Consider the following 19,585-nt stretch of genomic DNA (forward strand, 5'->3'; position numbering starts at 1 on the left):
TTTTTTTCACCTCTGTAGATCTACATAACCCTCACAAGAAAGTTCTGTATAGTTATTATATCCAAATCATTGCCTAGCACAACAGGAAATATATTCCGCTCCTTGCTGGTGAAACTAACTGATGTTTGAGAGACATATTTGTCATACATAACTACTTTTGCAGTGTAACATTACCTTACTGGAAGAATTAGCCAGTAACAGTACTGTTACCAGGCTGCTTCTAAGACTATCAGACAAACAGTAAATCTGTATCAACTATTTAATGTTGCTTCCACAAGAAATTTCGTTCTTTTGGTTAAGACAGTCAGAACTAAGAAAGGTTCCATGACATTCAAAGAAACGTCAATAAATGCAATATCTTAAGTATCTTTTGTTTGTCTCTTATGAATAGTAATTTCAAATGATTTTTAAGTTTTATTACTTCCTTAATTATTTTTATTAGTCTAAATTCTTATTGCTTCATTAAAGTATTGTTAAATGGCTAAACCACAAAAACACAATTCAGTCCTAAGTAACTAACTTGGGTGTTGGATGTCATGTTTCTTCTTCTTCTTCTTCTTCTTCTTCTTCTTCTTCTTCTTTACATCCCTCCTCAAATTGTTAAACCACAACAACACAATTCATTCCTATAAAAATATACATTTTATATGTTTTGTTGTACTTGCTTCCTATTTTATTACAATCAGTTGACGAGAAAGCTAAAAACAGGAAGATATGTATTTCCCTTCATAAATACTGACTCACAGAATCCAATTTTAATATCTGTATCTGTTTTATTTAATTTACTTCTGAAAAATAATAAATATGCTGTACTTTACATTCTGGTTGTATTGTTTGATATGCTCTTGTTTATATGGAAAGGTAATATGAAGCTAACATGCATAACATAAATCGATAGAAGTTCTTTCTTTTGCTTAAATAGAATATTCATCTTGTAGTGGACTTCTGTAAATCTGCTGTCATGGATGATACTGAAGATGGTACACCTGCAAGGTTCGATGACAGCAGCTGCCAAGCCCAAAGAAAAATTCCATTTTTCAGTGAATACTTGAATGTCAATTCGCCTCTTCAAATTGGTGGCATCTACGCTAGGCCATTCCCATTGGGAAAGTATAAATGGAATTTGATGCCCAACATGACTGGGTTTTCTGGTTGCATCAGAAACCTGTTTTACAATGGCCAGGTAAGATATAGTTCTAAATGACAAAAATATTTATATTTTTAAAATTATTAATGAAAAGCATGTGTAGATATACAGGGTGTCCATAAAGTCCCTTTGCAACTTCAAAATTTTATTACAACTGCAGTTGTTGAAATATTTTAACAACATTAAATTTATTGTAATCAGTGTTTATAAAAAAATTTTTACAGTGTTTAATAGACCTCTATATGGGCACCTTTAGTTGCACGAAGCACATCAAGACAGTACTCAGTTTGAAACTTCCTGGCAGATTAAAACTGTGTGCCCGACCGAGACTCGAACTCGGGACCTTTGCCTTTCGCGGGCAAGTGCTCTACCAACTGAGCTACCGAAGCACGACTCACGCCCGGTATCCACAGCTTTACTTCTGCCAGTACCTCGTCTCCTACCTTCCAAGTAAAGCTGTGGATACCGGGCGTGAGTCGTGCTTCGGTAGCTCAGTTGGTAGAGCACTTGCCCGCGAAAGGCAAAGGTCCCGAGTTCGAGTCTCGGTCGGGCACACAGTTTTAATCTGCCAGGAAGTTTCATATCAGCGCACACTCCGCTGCAGAGTGAAAATCTCATTCTGGAGTACTCAGTTTCTTGCCATGCGCGCTGTAGCATAGCGTCATCAATGGTGGCAATGGCATTATGAATCCTTTGCTTCAAGACAGCAATGTCCCGTATCATTGTTTGATCCACAATATCTTTTACATACCCCCATAAAAACGTCCAAGGGAGTGATATCTGGCAAACATGGTGGCCAAGGAATTGGCCCATCACTCCCAATCCATCTGCCTGGAAATGTTTCATTGAGGAACCGACGAACATGCAGTCCCCAATGTGGTGGTGCACCATCTTGCTGCAAAATGATAGTTGGTTGTAAGTCAATCAATTGTGGTGCGACATATTGGGTCAGAAGGTCGAGGTAAACATCTGCAGTAATTGTTGTCTCGTTGAAGAAAAATGGAACAATTATTCAGTTGCAAATGATTGCACACCACACATTCACTTTTGGACTATCCCAGTGAATCTCCCTAGTCACAAGGGGGTGTTCAGATCCCCAGATTCTCACATTGTGTCTGTTTAATGTACCAGAAACATGAAAGGTTGCCTCATCACTGAAACAAACTCGCTTCAGGAATGCTTCATCCTCTGAAATGCGTTCCAGCATGTTGAGTGCAAACTCTGTCTGTTTTTGCTTTTCATTTGGCTCAAGTGTCTGTAACAGTTGCACTTTGTAAGCACACAACCATAAGTTCTTGTGGAGGACCTCATGCACAGTTGAACGTGGTAGTTGCAACTGTCTGGCAGCAGAGTGGATGGACTTCGTAGGTGAATGAGTGAAGACATTTTATCCAACACTGTCCCTGTCTCCATTAATTTGTTGTGCCATGCATGAACTGAAAGGTGTGATGGCGGATCTCTTCCATACTTTGTTCTGAAGTTTTGTTGAGTCTGAACATCTGATTTTGTCTCAATAAACCAGGACAAACATTGTGCTTTCTCTTAGGAGTTGCCATTTTATAGAGGTTCAGTTCCTTTCATCAACAAAGTGTCTGAAACATGAAATTTGATATTATAAAAACTTTAGTAAACAGTGATTATAATAAAAGAAATTTTGTTAAAACATTTCAACAACTGCCATTGTAATAAACTTTTGAAGTTGTAAAGGGACTTTGTGGACACACTGTATTTTAGAATATAATGCAAGGTCTCAAGAACACACAAAGTTCAAAGACTGCACAGTTTGTGTGTGTGTGTGTGTGTGTGTGTGTGTGTGTGTGTGTGTGTGTGTGTGTGTGTGTGTAGAATATCATTTTAAATAAATTGTTATGTGGTGTTTTTGGCTTTAATGAATAATTAATTACTAGGTTGAGCTTTCAATTGCCTTTATATGGTGTAGAACATTTATAGCTATGTTTTAAGCATTTATCACAATAAATTTTTATTTCCTTTAGAATATTGGGTATGACCTTTTTGCCTTGGCTTACAGCTGTATGATCTTTCTGATCCGGCTTTGTCAGAAAACAGTAGAAGAGGCTGCCCAGTGACAGAGCAGCTATGCTCCACTACTGATTGTGGTGCCCATGGTTCTTGCAATGCTGACACTTCTGATGTTCATTGCACCTGTGATTCTGGATGGTCAGGACACAGCTGCCTTACACCAACTGTACCTACACGATTTGGCTCTCACAGCTTTGTGAAGTTTTCATTGTCATTTGAACCGAACAAACTGCGGACACTAATTCAGCTCATGTTTCGAACAAGAGAAGCAAATGGAGAGCTGTTTCGTGTTACAAATCAGGACAGCAAGGAATATGCTATACTTGGGGTATGTATATTAAAAAAAACACACATTATTTACCATCCAGCTGACCTAACAAAATGTCCTGTGATCCCACGGGGTTAGTGTGATCTACATGGATCTTCACTTAATTAATGTGCACAGCTGTATGCAGACATTCAAAAAGTTCAGGGAGTGAGCTTCTCATTTCTATGTGGAATGTATGAAATCACTCATACAAATCTTCCTGTTTTACAGATATTTAAGACAAAAAATAGATGCAGTATGTTTTTATTCTGCCCATATTTCTGTTACATTGCAATTTTGACTCACAGACTTTAAGCAAATTTTAGCCAACCAGCAGATTTGGGCTTAGAGTTTGAAATAATGATGAATCCTGAAAACAGACAAATCTGCACGTGAAAAATTTTACACAAACAGTGCACAACATCAGAGACATATTTGTTGAAATGAACTGTGATACATGAAAATTGGCCATGGCTGCATAATTGAACTTTTATTTGTCAGCACTAACACCATTACTTATACACAAAGCAAAATTATGCAGCCATGGCTGATTTTTATTCAGCGAAAGTAATTTCAACCAATACCCTCATACTACTGAAGATATTACTACATCTGAGAACACAATGACTACTAATGGCTTTGAGATGTGCAAAGGCAAAGTGGGTCTGTGCCTGAGAGTGTGGCAGGCCAACCCAACTGGACATACTACAGAAGCAGTTAAAGAACCAAGTTGTGCTGAGACATTGTAGTAATGTCCTGGGAATTTACAGGAAACTTGATAAGTAATTACTCCAGTTGGCCATATACGTGAAAACAAACTTTTCCCTGGTGATCAAATTCATTATCTGGATGTGCTGGAAGGCCAGATAGTACATTCACATTAGAATTCTGAATGAAAATGCAATAATAAATGGAATATTGGAAATTCATCAAATAGAGAACTGTACACACTGACATATTAACGTTGGGTCAAAAGTGTGACACAAATGGTTTATATTCAGTGATAATATGAAATATGTGTCCATAAAAAGTATATTATTTAAGATCACCAGAAACAATGGTCAACACTTCCTTTCCAGTCTGAGAGTAACACTGCTGAGCTGGAGTAACCACCTTTAAATTAATCTAATTGGCATCTCTGTACCATCCTCTAACTCATGAGGGAGAACAACCCCATGCTTTCTTTGTGAGGCTATATCTGTTGCCAACACCAGTGGCAATTTGGGCTGGTAAGTCATAAGACAGTGTGCCGATTGGAGAGCTTATTAATTTAAAAAATGCCAGATGGCATTGTTTTGATCACTGAAGGGTATAACATTCTAAGGGCTGTTTTTACTCACCGTAGCTGGCAATCTGTTGCAGCAGAAGTCCTAGATTCTCAGTCACTGTAAAAAACAAATAACTATAAAGTTATGAATGTAATAGAGGGAAACATTCCACATGGGAAAAATAGATCTAAAAACAAAGACGATGTAACTTACCAAACGAAAGCGTTGGTATATTGATAGACATGCAAACAAACACAAACACACACACAAAATTCAAGCTTTTGTAACCCACAGTTACTTCATCAGGAAAGAGGGAAGGAGAGGGAAAGACAAAAAGATGTGTGTTTTAAGGGAGAGGGTAAGGAGTCATTCCAATCCCGGGAGCGGAAAGACTTACCTTAGGGGGAAAAAAGGACAGGTATACACTCGCACACACACACATATCCATCCGCACATACACAGACACAATTTTTTAAAATAATTAATCTTGTTTTTTGTTTCCACTGAACATTTATTATAATCTCAAATTAATTAAAAGCATCTTGACAAATTTGAAATAAGTTGTAACATACTTACAATAATGAAATAAATCAACAAGCTACATGCTTTCTGTCTGAAATCACACAAAGTACTGAACTCTATTGCCAACATGGCTGTAACTACTTATACTTTCTTAACAATCTCGAACAATCCTCGGTATTGTTTAGAAACATATTTTGATTAATCAACAATTAAAACTCTCATCCTAAAACAAATGATATACTTCAATGATTACCTTGACTCTTATATATCAAACACATGAGTGAATTCTAGTCTCTATATAAATTGAAGCATGTATAAACACTTAGGTATCAAATGTTAACAATACACTTGTTATATTTACATATTACAGAAGATTCATATCATATAAAATGTTCCTACCAATGAACGTACTTCTACACATTAGTGTAATTAAGACTCCGTAATTATTTTCTTCATAACTTTGTCACAACCACATATTTCCATACACCTCTATGTCAGAAATTACTGTTTATGGTTAAAATTTATGTATTTAAATAGGTTTTAATTAGACTGCTATGTTTCAACAGCCCCCAAAAGGATTTGTGCAACTGAAAGTTGAACAAAACCTTTTCTGACAGATCTACACTAACAGTTCTCATTTTACAATCAATTGGATGAACAAACATTTTGCAAAATATATGTACAACCAAATATGTAAAATTATCATAAATTATTTTGTATCAGATTCAACTAGATTAAACAAAATATTAATTAAATGCACAAAGAAAGAACAAGTTAATTCGCAGAATTTGTCTGTAGCTTCTATTACAACATTAATATGAGGTAAATCTATTTCAATCAGAAAATTATCTATTGAAAGTTAGCTGAATTGGTCTTGTTTCTGTATATTTATGTCTGTAATTAGATCCTCCAGGTTCTCCTGAGTGCAATGGAGACACTGGTGTGTATAACTCTTTCTCAATATTGCTGATTCATTGTGGAAGGAGCGTTAGTATCAGATACTACAATATTCAAAATCCATATTAGTTTGTATTTAGCCAATCTTTGGCAAGTACACCTAGTATTAGACCATAATATAACAAAGTGTTCAGTCTCCTCTATGTGCAATGAAGAGCACTAAACTGAAGTACACTGTAGATCTCTGCTCGTCGGAAGGTCTCCGTTGCAAAAACCTGAAATGTGGCTCATACTCCATTCCTTATGACCATCATATATGTTGTGTAATTTATTGCTTTGAATAGAATAGTTCAATTCAGCAAAATTCCAACTGTTCATACTTAAAACATTTCCTGTCTTAAATCTCATATTGTAATTTTAACTTGTTCTTTTATAACATATCACTAAAATCATATTGATACAAAATTTTTAAGTACTACAGCACTATTCTCTGCAATTTATATTGACATTTACATATAGTATTGAATAACAAATATATTAGTATAATATAGTATAAGTAAATTATTGGGGTATAGTTCCTCAGCAGTTAACATAATTCACCCTACATATATAGAATGAAATGTCTGACCAGTGTCCAATCTTTCCATTTTTCATTTGTCAAGACACTTCCAATGCCACTTTCCCACCTTTACAATCATTCAAACATTAATTAATGTATTTTTTCAGGAATATTTACACAACACAGTTGTTGCTTTCCCCTTCACAGTAAGTGCTAACAATAATGGAATGAGACATATCTGAGACATAAATATGAAAATACTAAAGCATGATACAGAATTACTGTGTTTCTCTGATATCTGTTGCTGTGCAAACATAAATTATCATATAAATATGAAAATATAGAAGAAATAAGGTAGCCAAATGCATCGAATTACAGCATATCTCATATCAAAAAATAAACAAAGTCAACTGCCTCATTGGGCAGATCATCCAAGTGTTACAATGTTCATATTATGTGAAGTACTTTCATATGCATCAATATATTTGCTAAACACCATAGAGTCAAGTGTGACAATGACAAAAGAAATTTTTGTTACACTTTCAAAATTAAGCACGAGGCAGGTCTGAGATATAAAATTAAAGTTACTGGAATCTCAGCCAAATGATATATAAGTTCCCTTTCCAATTGTCATGGCATATATAAGTCTTACATTAAGTTCAAGGACATATTTCATGTATTTATAATGTTACAAAATTTTATATAAGGCAAAGACAAAAGATATATTTGTGGTCAGAGTCCACATCTGTCCCTGGAAATGTCTTACAATTTAAAATCTGGTTCCTAAATCTCTGTCTTATCATTATATAATCTGTCTGAAATCCTCCAGTGTCTCCAGGCCTCTTCCATGTATACAACCTTCTATCATGATTCTTAAACCAAGTGATCGCTATGATTAAGTTATCTGCAGAATTCTACCTGGTGGGTTCCTCTTTCATTCCTTAGCCTCAGTCCATATTCACTCACTACTATTTCCTTCCCTTCCTTTTCCTACTATCGAATTCCAGTCCCTCATGACTATTAAATTTTTGGGTCCCTTAACTATCTGAATAATTTCTTTTAATGCATCATACATTTCTTCAATCTCTTCAATACCTGTGGAGCTATTTGACATATAAATTTGTACTACTATGGTAGATGTGGGCTTCGTGTCTACCTTGGCTACAATAATGCATTCACTATGCTGTTCATAGTAGCTTATCTGTATTCCTATTTTTTTATTCACTATTAAACCTACTCCTGCATTACCATTATTTGACTTTGTATTTGTAATCCTGTATTCACCTGACCAAAAGTCTTGTTCTTCCTGCCACCAAACTTCACTAATTCCCACTATATCTAACTTTAACCTAACCATTTCCCTTTTTAAACTTTTTAACCTACCTTTCCGATTAAGGGATCTGACTTTCCACGCTCTGATACGTAGAACACCGGTTTTCTCTCTCCCATCTCTCCTGATAATGACATCCTCCTGAGTAGTCCCTGCCTGGAGATCCAAATGGGGGACTATTTTATCTCCAGAATGTTTTACCCAAGTGGACACCATCAACATTTAACCATACAGTAAAGCTGCATGCCCTCAGGAAAAATTACAGCTGTAGTTTCCCCTTGCTTTCAGCCGTTCACAGTATCAGCATAGCATGGCTGTTTCGGTTGATGTTACAATGCCAGATCAGTCATTCATCCAAACTGTTGCCCCTGTAACTACTGAAAAGGCTGCTGCCCCCTCCCTTGTGGTTGCACCTGTGATATGACTATCTGTATCACTGAGACACACAAGCCTCCCCAGCAATGGCAAGGTCCATGGTTCATGGAGGGGATGCACACATATGGAAATTATAATATTAAGCACAGGTTCACGTAAGTCTCACAGTGGTGGAAACCCCACTCTCATTAGCCAAAGCACTATCCAATGCAAGGACAAATTAATCCAGGTAAATATCAGTAGTGGTTGTAGTTTTCTTGTAGAGTCAAAGTTGGGTAACAGCAACTGAGCATGAATCCATCTCCAAGCAGTCTTATTTTTGGCAGCTATAAAATTTCAGACAACCAGCCTCTGATATCAGTGGCTTTCCTGGCACAGGTGCCCTCACCAGATATGGGTGATGTTACACGTTTTAATTCACCTGTATCTTCTATTTGCACATTCTCCAGGGTTACTGAGGTTTGTTTAATCTGGCTAGTTTGTCATTTCTCTTTTTCATGAGTGTGTTTTTCATCTCAAAGAAGAAATATAATTAACGACATGGATATAATAGAGGGAAACATTCCACGTGGGAAAAATATATCTAAAAACGAAGATGATGTGACTTTCCAAATGAAAGCGCTGGCAGGTCGATAGACACACAAAAAAACACAAACATACACACAAAAGTCAAGCTTTCGCAACCAACGGTTGCTTCATCAGGAAAGAGGGAAGGAGTGGGAAAAATGAAAGGATGAGGGTTTTAAGGGAGAGGGTAAGGAGTCATTCCAATCCCGGGAGCAAAATCCAGAAAATGTGTAGTCGAACTGGAAGTTCACAGAAATGTCACTTTCTTGTCTCCCCTGGGTATCAAATGTCAGACTTCCACCAAAAAGGATGGTCTAATGTCATATGGCCAGGTGTGGCTTTCTATGTAAATGACAAATAGTTCTGTCACTAGAAAACCACAAATTCAAGTACTTGTTTTAAAAGTAGAGATTCTCTTTTCCATTTAGGAGGGTCATTTTTAAAGTAAGAACCGATTCGTAATGAAGTAAAAGAAACTTTATTTATGAACTTAAATTGTATCACAAACTACAATATGCACATTTCTTTGCTTTTACAACATAGTCAATATGAGCATTTAAACATTTGTCAAGTTATGGCAGCAGCTTTTGGGTCCCAGCATCAATGAACTCTGCTGCCTGACCATTAAACCAGCTAGTAACAATTCCTGTCAACATGTCATCATTTTCCAAGTGCTTTCCACCAAAAATTCCTTCAGTTTTGGAAACAGACGGAAGTCTGATGGTGCTAATTTAGTGCTGTATGGTGGATGATCCAGTAATTCCCATGGAACTTGTCCAATTTCATCTTTGTTCTTGCCATTGGGTGAGCATTGTCATGAAGCAGAATGATGCCGTTAGAGAGCAGTTCCCACTGGTGATTTTGAATAGCATGCCTACATTATAATAATGTTTCCCTCTACCTCTTGGCAAAAAGTCTAACACAAGGTTGCCTTTCTCGTCCCAAAAAACTGTGGCCATGATTTTCCATGTTGAAGATTCTTGTTAGAATTTTCATGGTTTTGTTGGGGAGTTTGAACGATGCCACTCACTACTCTGGAGTGTAGCACACAATCCACATTTCACCACTGATCTCAGTGTGATTCAAGAACTCATTGCCATTCTCGTGATAGGACTCCAAAATGGACCAAGAATGTGCCATTCGATTTTCATTCTTCTGTCTACATTTTCAGCACCCATCTCACTCACATTTCTTTGTAGTGAAGTTTTTCAGTAATAGTGTGAAAAACTACTGATCTTAAAAAACTTTTGGAAATTTCTGATGCAGATCATCAATAGTGATGATGATGAAGTCCCATAGGGGAAAGATGCGGGAGACCCGCACCGCCGCACTACGCAAGGTCCTAGTGGAGGTGGTTTGCCATTGCCTTCCTCCGACCGTAATGGGGATGAATGATGATGATGAAGACGACACGACAACACCCAGTCATCCCAAGGCAGGAAAAATCCCTGACCCCGCCGGGAATCGAACCCGGGACCCCGTGCTCGCAAAGCGAGAACGCTACCACGAGACCACGAGAAGTGGACTTCGTCAATAGTAAATTGCCTATTTTGGCGACTGCTTCATCAACTTTTTGTGTCAAGACTTAATTCATGATAGTGGACCATCCAGATTGTTCTTAATCATGAACATGTGTTCTTCCTTCATTAAAGAGCCTGCACAATTTATGCGTATTTCTATCATTCATTGTACCTGTACCATAAACTTCAACAAGCCACCAGTGAAATCCAGCAGGGCAAACTTCTTTTGCATTCAAGAACATAATAACTAAGCACATTTCACTATCAGCAGAATTACTGATTGACATGGCGACAAATGAAGAAGTATAACTGGACTACCAACACCGGCAGAGATGTGAAACACCATGGCAACATACTGAGGGAATGGCCAAGAGTGGCCAATTGTGAACAGACATCATGTGACAAGATGCACAAACATGATGCACTATCAGCTCTTACTTTAAAAATGACTCTCGTATTTGTCTTACCAATAAGCTATAAACAGAAACACTCACAAATCTCTCAATACAATTGTGTGTGCTATTCCTGCTTGTAGGAGATTTTCACCATAATTTGTTATGGAGCTCTTTATATGCCTGCCACTGGGGTCAAGTCCATAAGTGTCTCATGTTTTCAAAGAAGCTGTGCCTTCTCAGTGAAAGTGCTAACATAAACTATTCTTCTGCTTTGAAATCTTTTCCATTATTGTTCTCTTGTTCTGATATTGTGCCATTACCGGCATTGATCAAACACAAAGAGCTTCAAGGAATCCTCAGAACCTTAGGCCCCCTACAAAACCTTTCACCTGACTCCATTAACATCCTGACCCCACCGACACCCCGCACCCCTACCTTCTACCCACTTCCTAAAATTCACAAACCCAATCATCCCGGCCACCCCATTGTAGCTGGTTACCAAGCCCCCACAGAATATATCTCTGCCCACGTAGATCAACACCTTCAACCCATTACATGCAGTCTCCCATCCTTCATCGAAGACACCAACCACTTTCTCGAACGCCTGGAATCCTTACCCAATCTGTTACCCCCAGAAACCATCCTTGTAACCATTAATGCCACTTCCTTATACACAAATATTCCGCACGTCCAGGGCCTTGCTGCGATGGAGGACTTCCTTTCATGCCGATCACCTGCCACCCTACCTAAAACCTCTTTCCTCATTACCTTAGCCAACTTCGTCCTGACTCACAACTTCTTCACTTTTAAAGGCCAGACATACTAACAATTAAAGGGAACAGCCATGAGTACCAGGATGGCCCCCTCATACACCAACCTATTTATGGGTCGCTTAGAGGAAGCCTTCTTGTTTACCCAGGCCTGCCAACCCAAAGTTTGGTACAGATTTATTGACGACATCTTCATGATCTGGACTCACAGTGAAGAAGAACTCCAGATTTTCCTCTCCAACCTCAACTCCTTTGGTTCCATCAGATTCACCTGGTCCTACTCCAAATATCATGCCACTTTCCTTGATGTTGACCTCCATCTGTCCAATGGCCAGCTTCACACATCCGTCCACATCAAACCAACCAACAAGCAACAGTACCTCCATTATGACAGCTGCCACCCATTCCATATCAAACGGTCCCTTCCCTACAGCCTAGGTCTTCATGGCAAACGAATCTGCTCCAGTCCTGAATCCCTGAACCATTACACCAAAAATCTGAAAACAGCTTTCGCATCCCGCAACTACCCTCCCAACCTGGTACAGAAGCAAATAACCAGAGCCACTTCCTCATCCCCTCAAACCCAGAACCTCCCACAGAAGAACCCCAAAAGTGCCCCACTTGTGACAGGATACTTTCCGCGACTGGATCAGACTCTGAATGTGGCTCTCCAGCAGGGATATGATTTCCTCAAATCCTGCCCTGAAATGAGGTCCATCCTTCATGAAATCCTCACCACTCCACCAAGAGTGTCTTTCCGCCGTCCACCTAACCTTCGTAACCTCTTAGTTCATCCCTATGAAATCCCCTAACCACCTTCCCTACCCTCTGGCTCCTACCCTTGTAACCGCCCCCGGTGTAAGACCTGTCCCATGCACCCTCCCACCACCACCTACTCCAGTCCTGTAACCCGGATGGTGTACACGATCAAAGGCAGAGCCACGTGTGAAAGCACCCACGTGATTTACCAACTGACCTGCCTACACTGTGAAGCTTTCTATGTGGGAATGACCAGCAACAAACTGTCCATTCGCATGAATGGACACAGGCAGACAGTTTTTGTTGGTGATGAGAATCACCCTGTGGCTAAACATGCCTTGGTGCACGGCCAGCACATCTTGGCACAGTGTTACACCGTCTGGGTTATCTGGATACTTCCCACTAACACCAACCTATCAGAACTCCAGAGATGGGAACTTGCCCTTCAATATATCCTCTCTTCCCGTTACCCACCAGGCCTCAACCTCCACTAATTTCAAGTTGCCACCGCTCATACCTCACCTGTCACTCAACAACATCTTTGCCTCTGTACTTCCGCCTTGACTGACATCTCTGCCCAAACTCTTTGCCTTTACATATGTTTGCTTGTGTCTGTATATGTGCGGATGGATATGTGTGTGTGTGAGTGTGTATACCTGTCCTTTTTTCCCCCTAAGGTAAGTCTTTCCGCTCCCGGGATTGGAATGACTCCTTACCCTCTCCCTTAAAACCCACATCCTTTCGTCTTTCCCTCTCCTTCCCTCTTTCCTGATGAAGCAACCATGGGTTGCGAAAGCTTGAATTTTGTGCATATGTTTGTGTTTGTTTGTGTGTCTATCAACATACCAACACTTTCGTTTGGTAAGTTACATCGTCTTTGTTTTTAGACTTAAATATAGATGGCTATACAAGGATTTTGGCCCTGCTCCTCCTAGATGTGAGTTTAGTGTATTAGCCATTGTGTAATTTCATGTCATTTTTCAGCAGAGAAAACTGCTATTACCAAGGAATAAATTCACTCTCTCTGCATGTGAGAACCAGTTCTTGTGGTCTCTTAGATGCCTACTTGCTAGACATTACTCAAAGCAGTATAACCTGCGGTGGCGTCTAGATTGCAAGAAGAATGAAACCTCCCTGTCTGTTTTAACCAAAATATGGTTGATGGTGGATGTCTCAGGGTTGAGGGGAAAGGAATATTGGTCCTCCCTCCCCCTCAATTGATAATGTCCCTGATTATGCGATGTTGCCCTCATTAGCTGTGTATATGGTCAACTGACTTTTGAACAACATCCAGTGTGAAATCAGGAGATGCCATTTTTATCTTTTACATTATGTGTACAGAGGCTGTGAAATCTATAATCATATATTCAGTCACACGCTGATGGTTTTGATATGTCAGTCGCTATTTTTATCTTGACTATTTTGTTAGGCACTACTTGTTTGAGGGCATACCCTCATCATTTGGTGTATTTTTCATAAAAAAATTTTTGTACAGCACATTTCAAGCTTTTCACACAGTTTTAATTTATGGTATTTGTTCATTTCTTTAAATCTCTCGTTTGTCTACATGAGTGGCAGAGGAGATTGTAGGCAGGGCACACATCACTGCAAGATGACCTGTGCCAGGACAGGCCAGTCGAACCATTAGGCCTTAGATGACAAGGTGGATTGATGGCCTTACCCAGAGAGATTGACAAATCATGGAGGGTAAAATTCATGTCACGTCAGCACTAGTGATGGCTCCATGTATGCCATCATCAAAGACCACTTGCATTACCACAAAATTAGTGACCACAGGGGCCACCTCAGCTGACAGACGATCGAAAGATGGACAGAATGGCATCAAGTCTGAGACATCTACAGTGGGACCACAAGAAAGGGCATGCATTTCTGTCCCTTATCATCCCAGAAGACAAAACATTGTACCATTACTTTGAGCCTAAGGGCAAATGGCAAAACCAATTGTGGAAACATCCCACATCTCCCACAACAACAATAATCCAGAACTGTTAGCACATAATGATCTTCTTCTTCAACTACAGAGGCCCTCTGCTTATTGAGTTCCATGAGCATGGAACCATAATCAATGCACAGCACTATGAAGATACTTCATAGAAACTGTGAAAAGTCAAAATGCCCAGGAAAGCTGTTTGACAGAATCATCCTGTTGCACAATCATGCTCAACCCCACACTGCCACTCGAGCAAAGATTACACTGCAATGATTTGGTTGTGAAACAGTGCAACTCCCTCTGTACCACCAAAATCTTTCACCATATGATTTTCACATCTTTGGCGACCTGAAGAAAGATATTTGTGGATGTCAGTTTCAGTCGGACAGGGAAGTGCAAGAATGGGTGCAGTTTTGAATCCCCTTTTTTTTAAAACAGGAATCTCGCAGTGGGATAAATGTCTTAACATGCATGGTGTTTACTTCTGGATGGAACCATTCCATGGTTCCGTTGTGGCAGGTGTTCTGATTTCAGTTGACTGCCCCTCATATACTTCCATTAATATAGTAGAGATAAATGGACTTGTAAATGTGTCTAGCAAATTCAGATTGAATGTGACAGTTTAGTACGAAGACTCTTATGTATTTGTTGTACTCATTTTGAGGCCTCTTGGCATATTTAAAATGAATTACATGAGAAACTGAATGGCTGACCAGTACATGAAAGCAAAATTCCAGCACTTCCAATATGAACATTTAAAAAAAAAGAAAAAAGAAAAAAAACACAGTTCCTAGCTTTTGGAACTGTTAGTTCCTTACTCAGGGATGTAAGGTCAGCTTTGGGAAGGAGTGACCAATTACTCAGACCTAAAGTTATAAGAGATCCAAATTTAATGAGGACAGTGTGAGAACAAGGGAATTGAAAAGGGGAGGCCAGGGATTGGTATTCACTGAGCTTTAGGCTGGGGGATCACATGCATTCAGGATAGATTGGCCCCTTCCATACGCTCAAAAGGAACTGCTGCTGAGAGCTAGAATCCAAGCAGCACAAGCACTAAAAGGGCTGCTGAAGTCATCAGTGTTTTAGTGGGCTGTATTTTCAGCAGACACAGGGTGACATTTATGTTTAACCACAGTTTGCCACTGTTTTCAGTTTCTTACTGCCCTTTCATGCAAGAAGGAACACAACTGATGAGTTATCATGCTTAGTAGTTGCAGCATAAATAATAGCTTTCATGCCTGATATTACTCACAGCCCGGCTCACAATCAGATAGCAAATATATGAGTTTTGTGACAAGTCTAAGGGGATAGGTGTGAGAAGTTTTCCATACAGTTGAAAGATGTGGGATAGATTACAGGGTTGAGAGTAATAATGGCACAGGAGAGTGACTTTTTGATGTGGAATAGTTATAGCTGTCACCCAATCTACACCAAAAAGTCTCTCCCCTAAAGCCTTGTCACCCATGGGCATTTCATCAGCAGCACAAAGCAGTAGCAAATGAAGTATACAGATACCCCTTGTAAGATCCTTTACAGTCAGACAATACCCTTCTCACCTCTTCTCTCATTATTTACACCCCCATTTTGTTTTGTGATTATCAAATCATCTTCCGTTTGAAACTTGGAAGCTACCTGATTCCTTCATTCCTGACACCCAGCAGCATCTCTTGTCCCTGCCCAACCCTTACTAGATGTGTCTTACCCTCAGTAGACAGAATCCCCCCTCAACCAGCTACCAGCTTCTGCTTGTGAAAATTTTGTGTCATTGCAGCCATGGTGCCATGTATTTAATATTTAAATTGTGCATATGTGAGGGTGTGCATGTCGGGGGGGGGATAATACATCACTCAGTTTCAGGTGAGAGACGGCATTTCTACATTTTTGTTTGTTGTTTCAATTATTGTCATACAGCTGATAACAGTGTGATGAAGTAGGTATGACAAAAAAAAACTAAAATCAATCTTTTATATGCACACAATCAGTGTTTTCCATTGTTATCCTCTGTTCTACAGATTAAGAACCATCATCTACAATTCTGCCACAAGATCATTGATGGTTCCAATACAGAGAGAGTAATCAGCCTGGATTCTGTTGCTGTGGATGATGGACAGTGGCATACAGTTAAGGTAAGTAATGTAGCAGGAGGGTCTATTAAACAGGAAGCCCAGGAAATAATTGTAAGAAAAATGTAAAGCCAGACAGATGGCAACAGAGGATATGTATGTGTCTGAAAGCCAGGCAGCTGTTTTGTCCTTTCTATGTACCTGCCACTCCTGGATTCAGTGAGCAGTATCTATCCTCACATGCATATTATAATGGATACAGCTGCAACATATTTAATTTCAATCTGACAAGTATAAAAAGCATTTCATTTAGTTATAATAGAGGGAAACATTCCACGTAGGAAAAATATATCTAAAAACAAAGATGATGTGACTTACCAAATGAAAGTGCTGGCAGGTTGACAGACACACAAACATACACACAAAATTCAAGCTTTCGCAACAAACTGTTGCCTCATCAGGAAAGAGGGAAGGAGAGGAAAACACGAAAGGATGTGGATTTTAAGGGAGAGGGTAAGGAGTCATTCCAATCCCGGGAGCGGAAAGACTTACCTTAGGGGGAAAAAAGGACGGGTATACACTCGCACACACACACATATCCATCCACACATATACAGACACAAGCAGACATATTTAAAGACCAAAAAATAAATATATCTTTAAATATGTCTGCTTGTGTCTGTATATGTGTGGATGGATATATGTGTGTGTGCGAGTGTATACCCGTCCTTTTTTCCCCCTAAGGTAAGTCTTTCCGCTCCCGGGATTGGAATGACTCCTTACCCTCTCCCTTAAAACCCACATCCTTTTGTCTTTCCCTCTCCTTCCCTCTTTCCTGATGAGGCAACAGTTTGTTGCGAAAGCTTGAATTTTGTGTGTATGTTTGTGTTTGTTTGTGTGTCTGTCGACCTGACAGCACTTTCATTTGGTAAGTCATATCATCTTTGTTTTTAGATATATTTCATTTAGTTATATTTATTCAATGTTTTTAAAGCTTAATCTGCTCCTGGTGAACTGATTTTACAGTTAAAATTATGATGTAATATATAGTCCTTAGATTGCCATTTATGTCCATATTCTAAGGTCAGGCTAAGCTGCAGTTTTCCATTTTCAAATTATTTAAACTGCCTATCAGATTAAGGGGTCTAACATTCCTCACCAGTACCGGATATTCTTCCCCTCCTATGACAGCATCCCTCTGAGTAGCCCCTGCCTGGAAATCCAAATAGGGTACTATTTTACCTCCAGAACAAGTCAACCAAGGTTGTCGGGAAAATAACAACTTTCAGGCATTTGCAGGCAATGTTGGCTAATGTTACTTGACCAGATCAGTCAGTCATCCAGACTAATATCCTTTAAATACTGAAAAGGCTGCTGCTCCTCTTCAGGAGCCATATGTTAGTGTGGCCTCTAACAGATACCTGTCTAATTTAGTTGCACCTACAGTATGGCTATCTGTATTGTTGAAGTACGCAAGTGAACCAAACAAAGCAAGTTATATGGTTCTTCTGTACAGTATGAAATATTATTAAACCAACAAAGAGACAGGTGGACTGGTTACTATGTACCTTTGGGAGGCCGAACTTCCAGTACACCTGGTGTTGTGCTCTTCAGTGCAAAGGCAGGTTTCATGCAGCTCTCTTTGCTAGCCTATCCTGTGCAAACCTCTTCATCTTTGCATAACTACTGCTGTATACATCCACTTGCTTTGTTCAGTCACACTCTGGCCTTCCCCTACAGTTTTTAGCTTCCATACTTTTCTCTATTGAAAATTAATGATTCCTTTATGCTTTATGATGTTCCCTATCATTTATCCCTTATTTTAGGTAAGTTGTGCTATAAATCTATTTTGTCTTAAATTTGATTCAGTACCTCCTCATTAGCTGGCTAGCCCACCCATCTAATTTTCAGCATTCTACTGCAACACCACATTTCTAAGGTTTTTATTTGCTTCTTGTCTGTAATGTTCATCATCCATATTTAACTTCCATAGGTGGGCTACATTCCAAATACTTTCAGAAAATGTTTGCCAACACTTAAATTAATATTAGATGCAACAATATCTCTCTTTTGAGAGAGACGTTTTTGTTGTTGTTACCAATTTGCATTTATTATTGTCTTGACTTTTTAAAAGTGATTTAACATATAAATTAGTGGCCGAGCAGTTCTAGGCGCTTCAGTCTGGAACCACAAAACTGCTGCGGTCGCAGGTTTGAATCCTGCCTTGGGTATGGATGTGTGTGATGTCCTTAGGTTAGTTAGGTTTTTAGTAGTTCTAAGTTGTAGGAGGCTGATGACTTCAGATGTTAAGTCCCATAGTGCTCAGAGCCATTTGAACCATTTTTAACATATAAATTAAAAGAAGTGAAAGCCCTGCTTTCCAATTTTCTGCGAATCTGGGAGAAGAGAGATATAGAGATGGAAATTACCTAACACTATTCCCTCTCTACAGGATTAATTTTGGACCAGATTAAATTTTAAGGCAACACTTTTCAACTATAGTTACTGGTGTCAGCATGATGGTGGTGACCATTAGAGAGACTCCTTCGTTTGAAGGACACCAGTATTGGATGAGTACATTCATGGGATGTAGTTGGCAGTTACAACCAGCCAAGCAATGGCAACATCACAGATCTTGTGAATTCCCTCAGAACTCACTGAAAAGATACATAATTTTTTGTAGAAATGGCCATTTAAGGTGGCAATAGAAAATAGTGCCTACCCTACAGAACCTCACTGATCTGACCTTAGATGGTCTGACACCCGCCTCAGTCCAACTATCTCATTTCTGGTGCTTTTTTACGTACACGGCCAACACTACAGTCAGGTCTAGACTTGTCAATGACTAGTTATCTAAGATATGGATCAGTAGGCAGTCGACCATTGATAGGTGTGATAGTTTGATCAGATTTAGTATGAAATAACTTGTTTCTAGCTCAATCAATAACTATTACTGTGCTGCATTTGTTTTATAAATTAGTCACTGTATACTTCTTACATATCAGAGTGTGTAAAACTTAATTATAGCAACAATTACGCGAAAATATGTGACATTGTCTTTACAATCAGAGGTGATCCCAGTGATGTGAGTGACTGGATCAGTACAGCTGACATT

The 19,585-nt window shown here is 39.1% G+C and overlaps 1 protein-coding gene across 1 annotated transcript in view; it reads left to right on the plus strand.

Moving 5' to 3' along the window:
- LOC126195460 (neural-cadherin-like) overlaps window positions 1-19,585 on the plus strand; it is a 368,993-nt gene that overhangs the window by 346,672 nt on the left and 2,736 nt on the right. Inside the window, exons 18-20 of the mRNA XM_049934087.1 lie at window positions 923-1,183; window positions 3,177-3,515; window positions 16,420-16,533. Of these exons, the coding sequence (XP_049790044.1) occupies window positions 923-1,183; window positions 3,177-3,515; window positions 16,420-16,533 (714 nt within the window). The remainder of the gene's footprint in view (window positions 1-922; window positions 1,184-3,176; window positions 3,516-16,419; window positions 16,534-19,585) is intronic.

Source organism: Schistocerca nitens, chromosome 7 (genome assembly GCF_023898315.1).
Source record: "Schistocerca nitens isolate TAMUIC-IGC-003100 chromosome 7, iqSchNite1.1, whole genome shotgun sequence".
NCBI lineage: Eukaryota > Metazoa > Arthropoda > Insecta > Orthoptera > Acrididae > Schistocerca > Schistocerca nitens.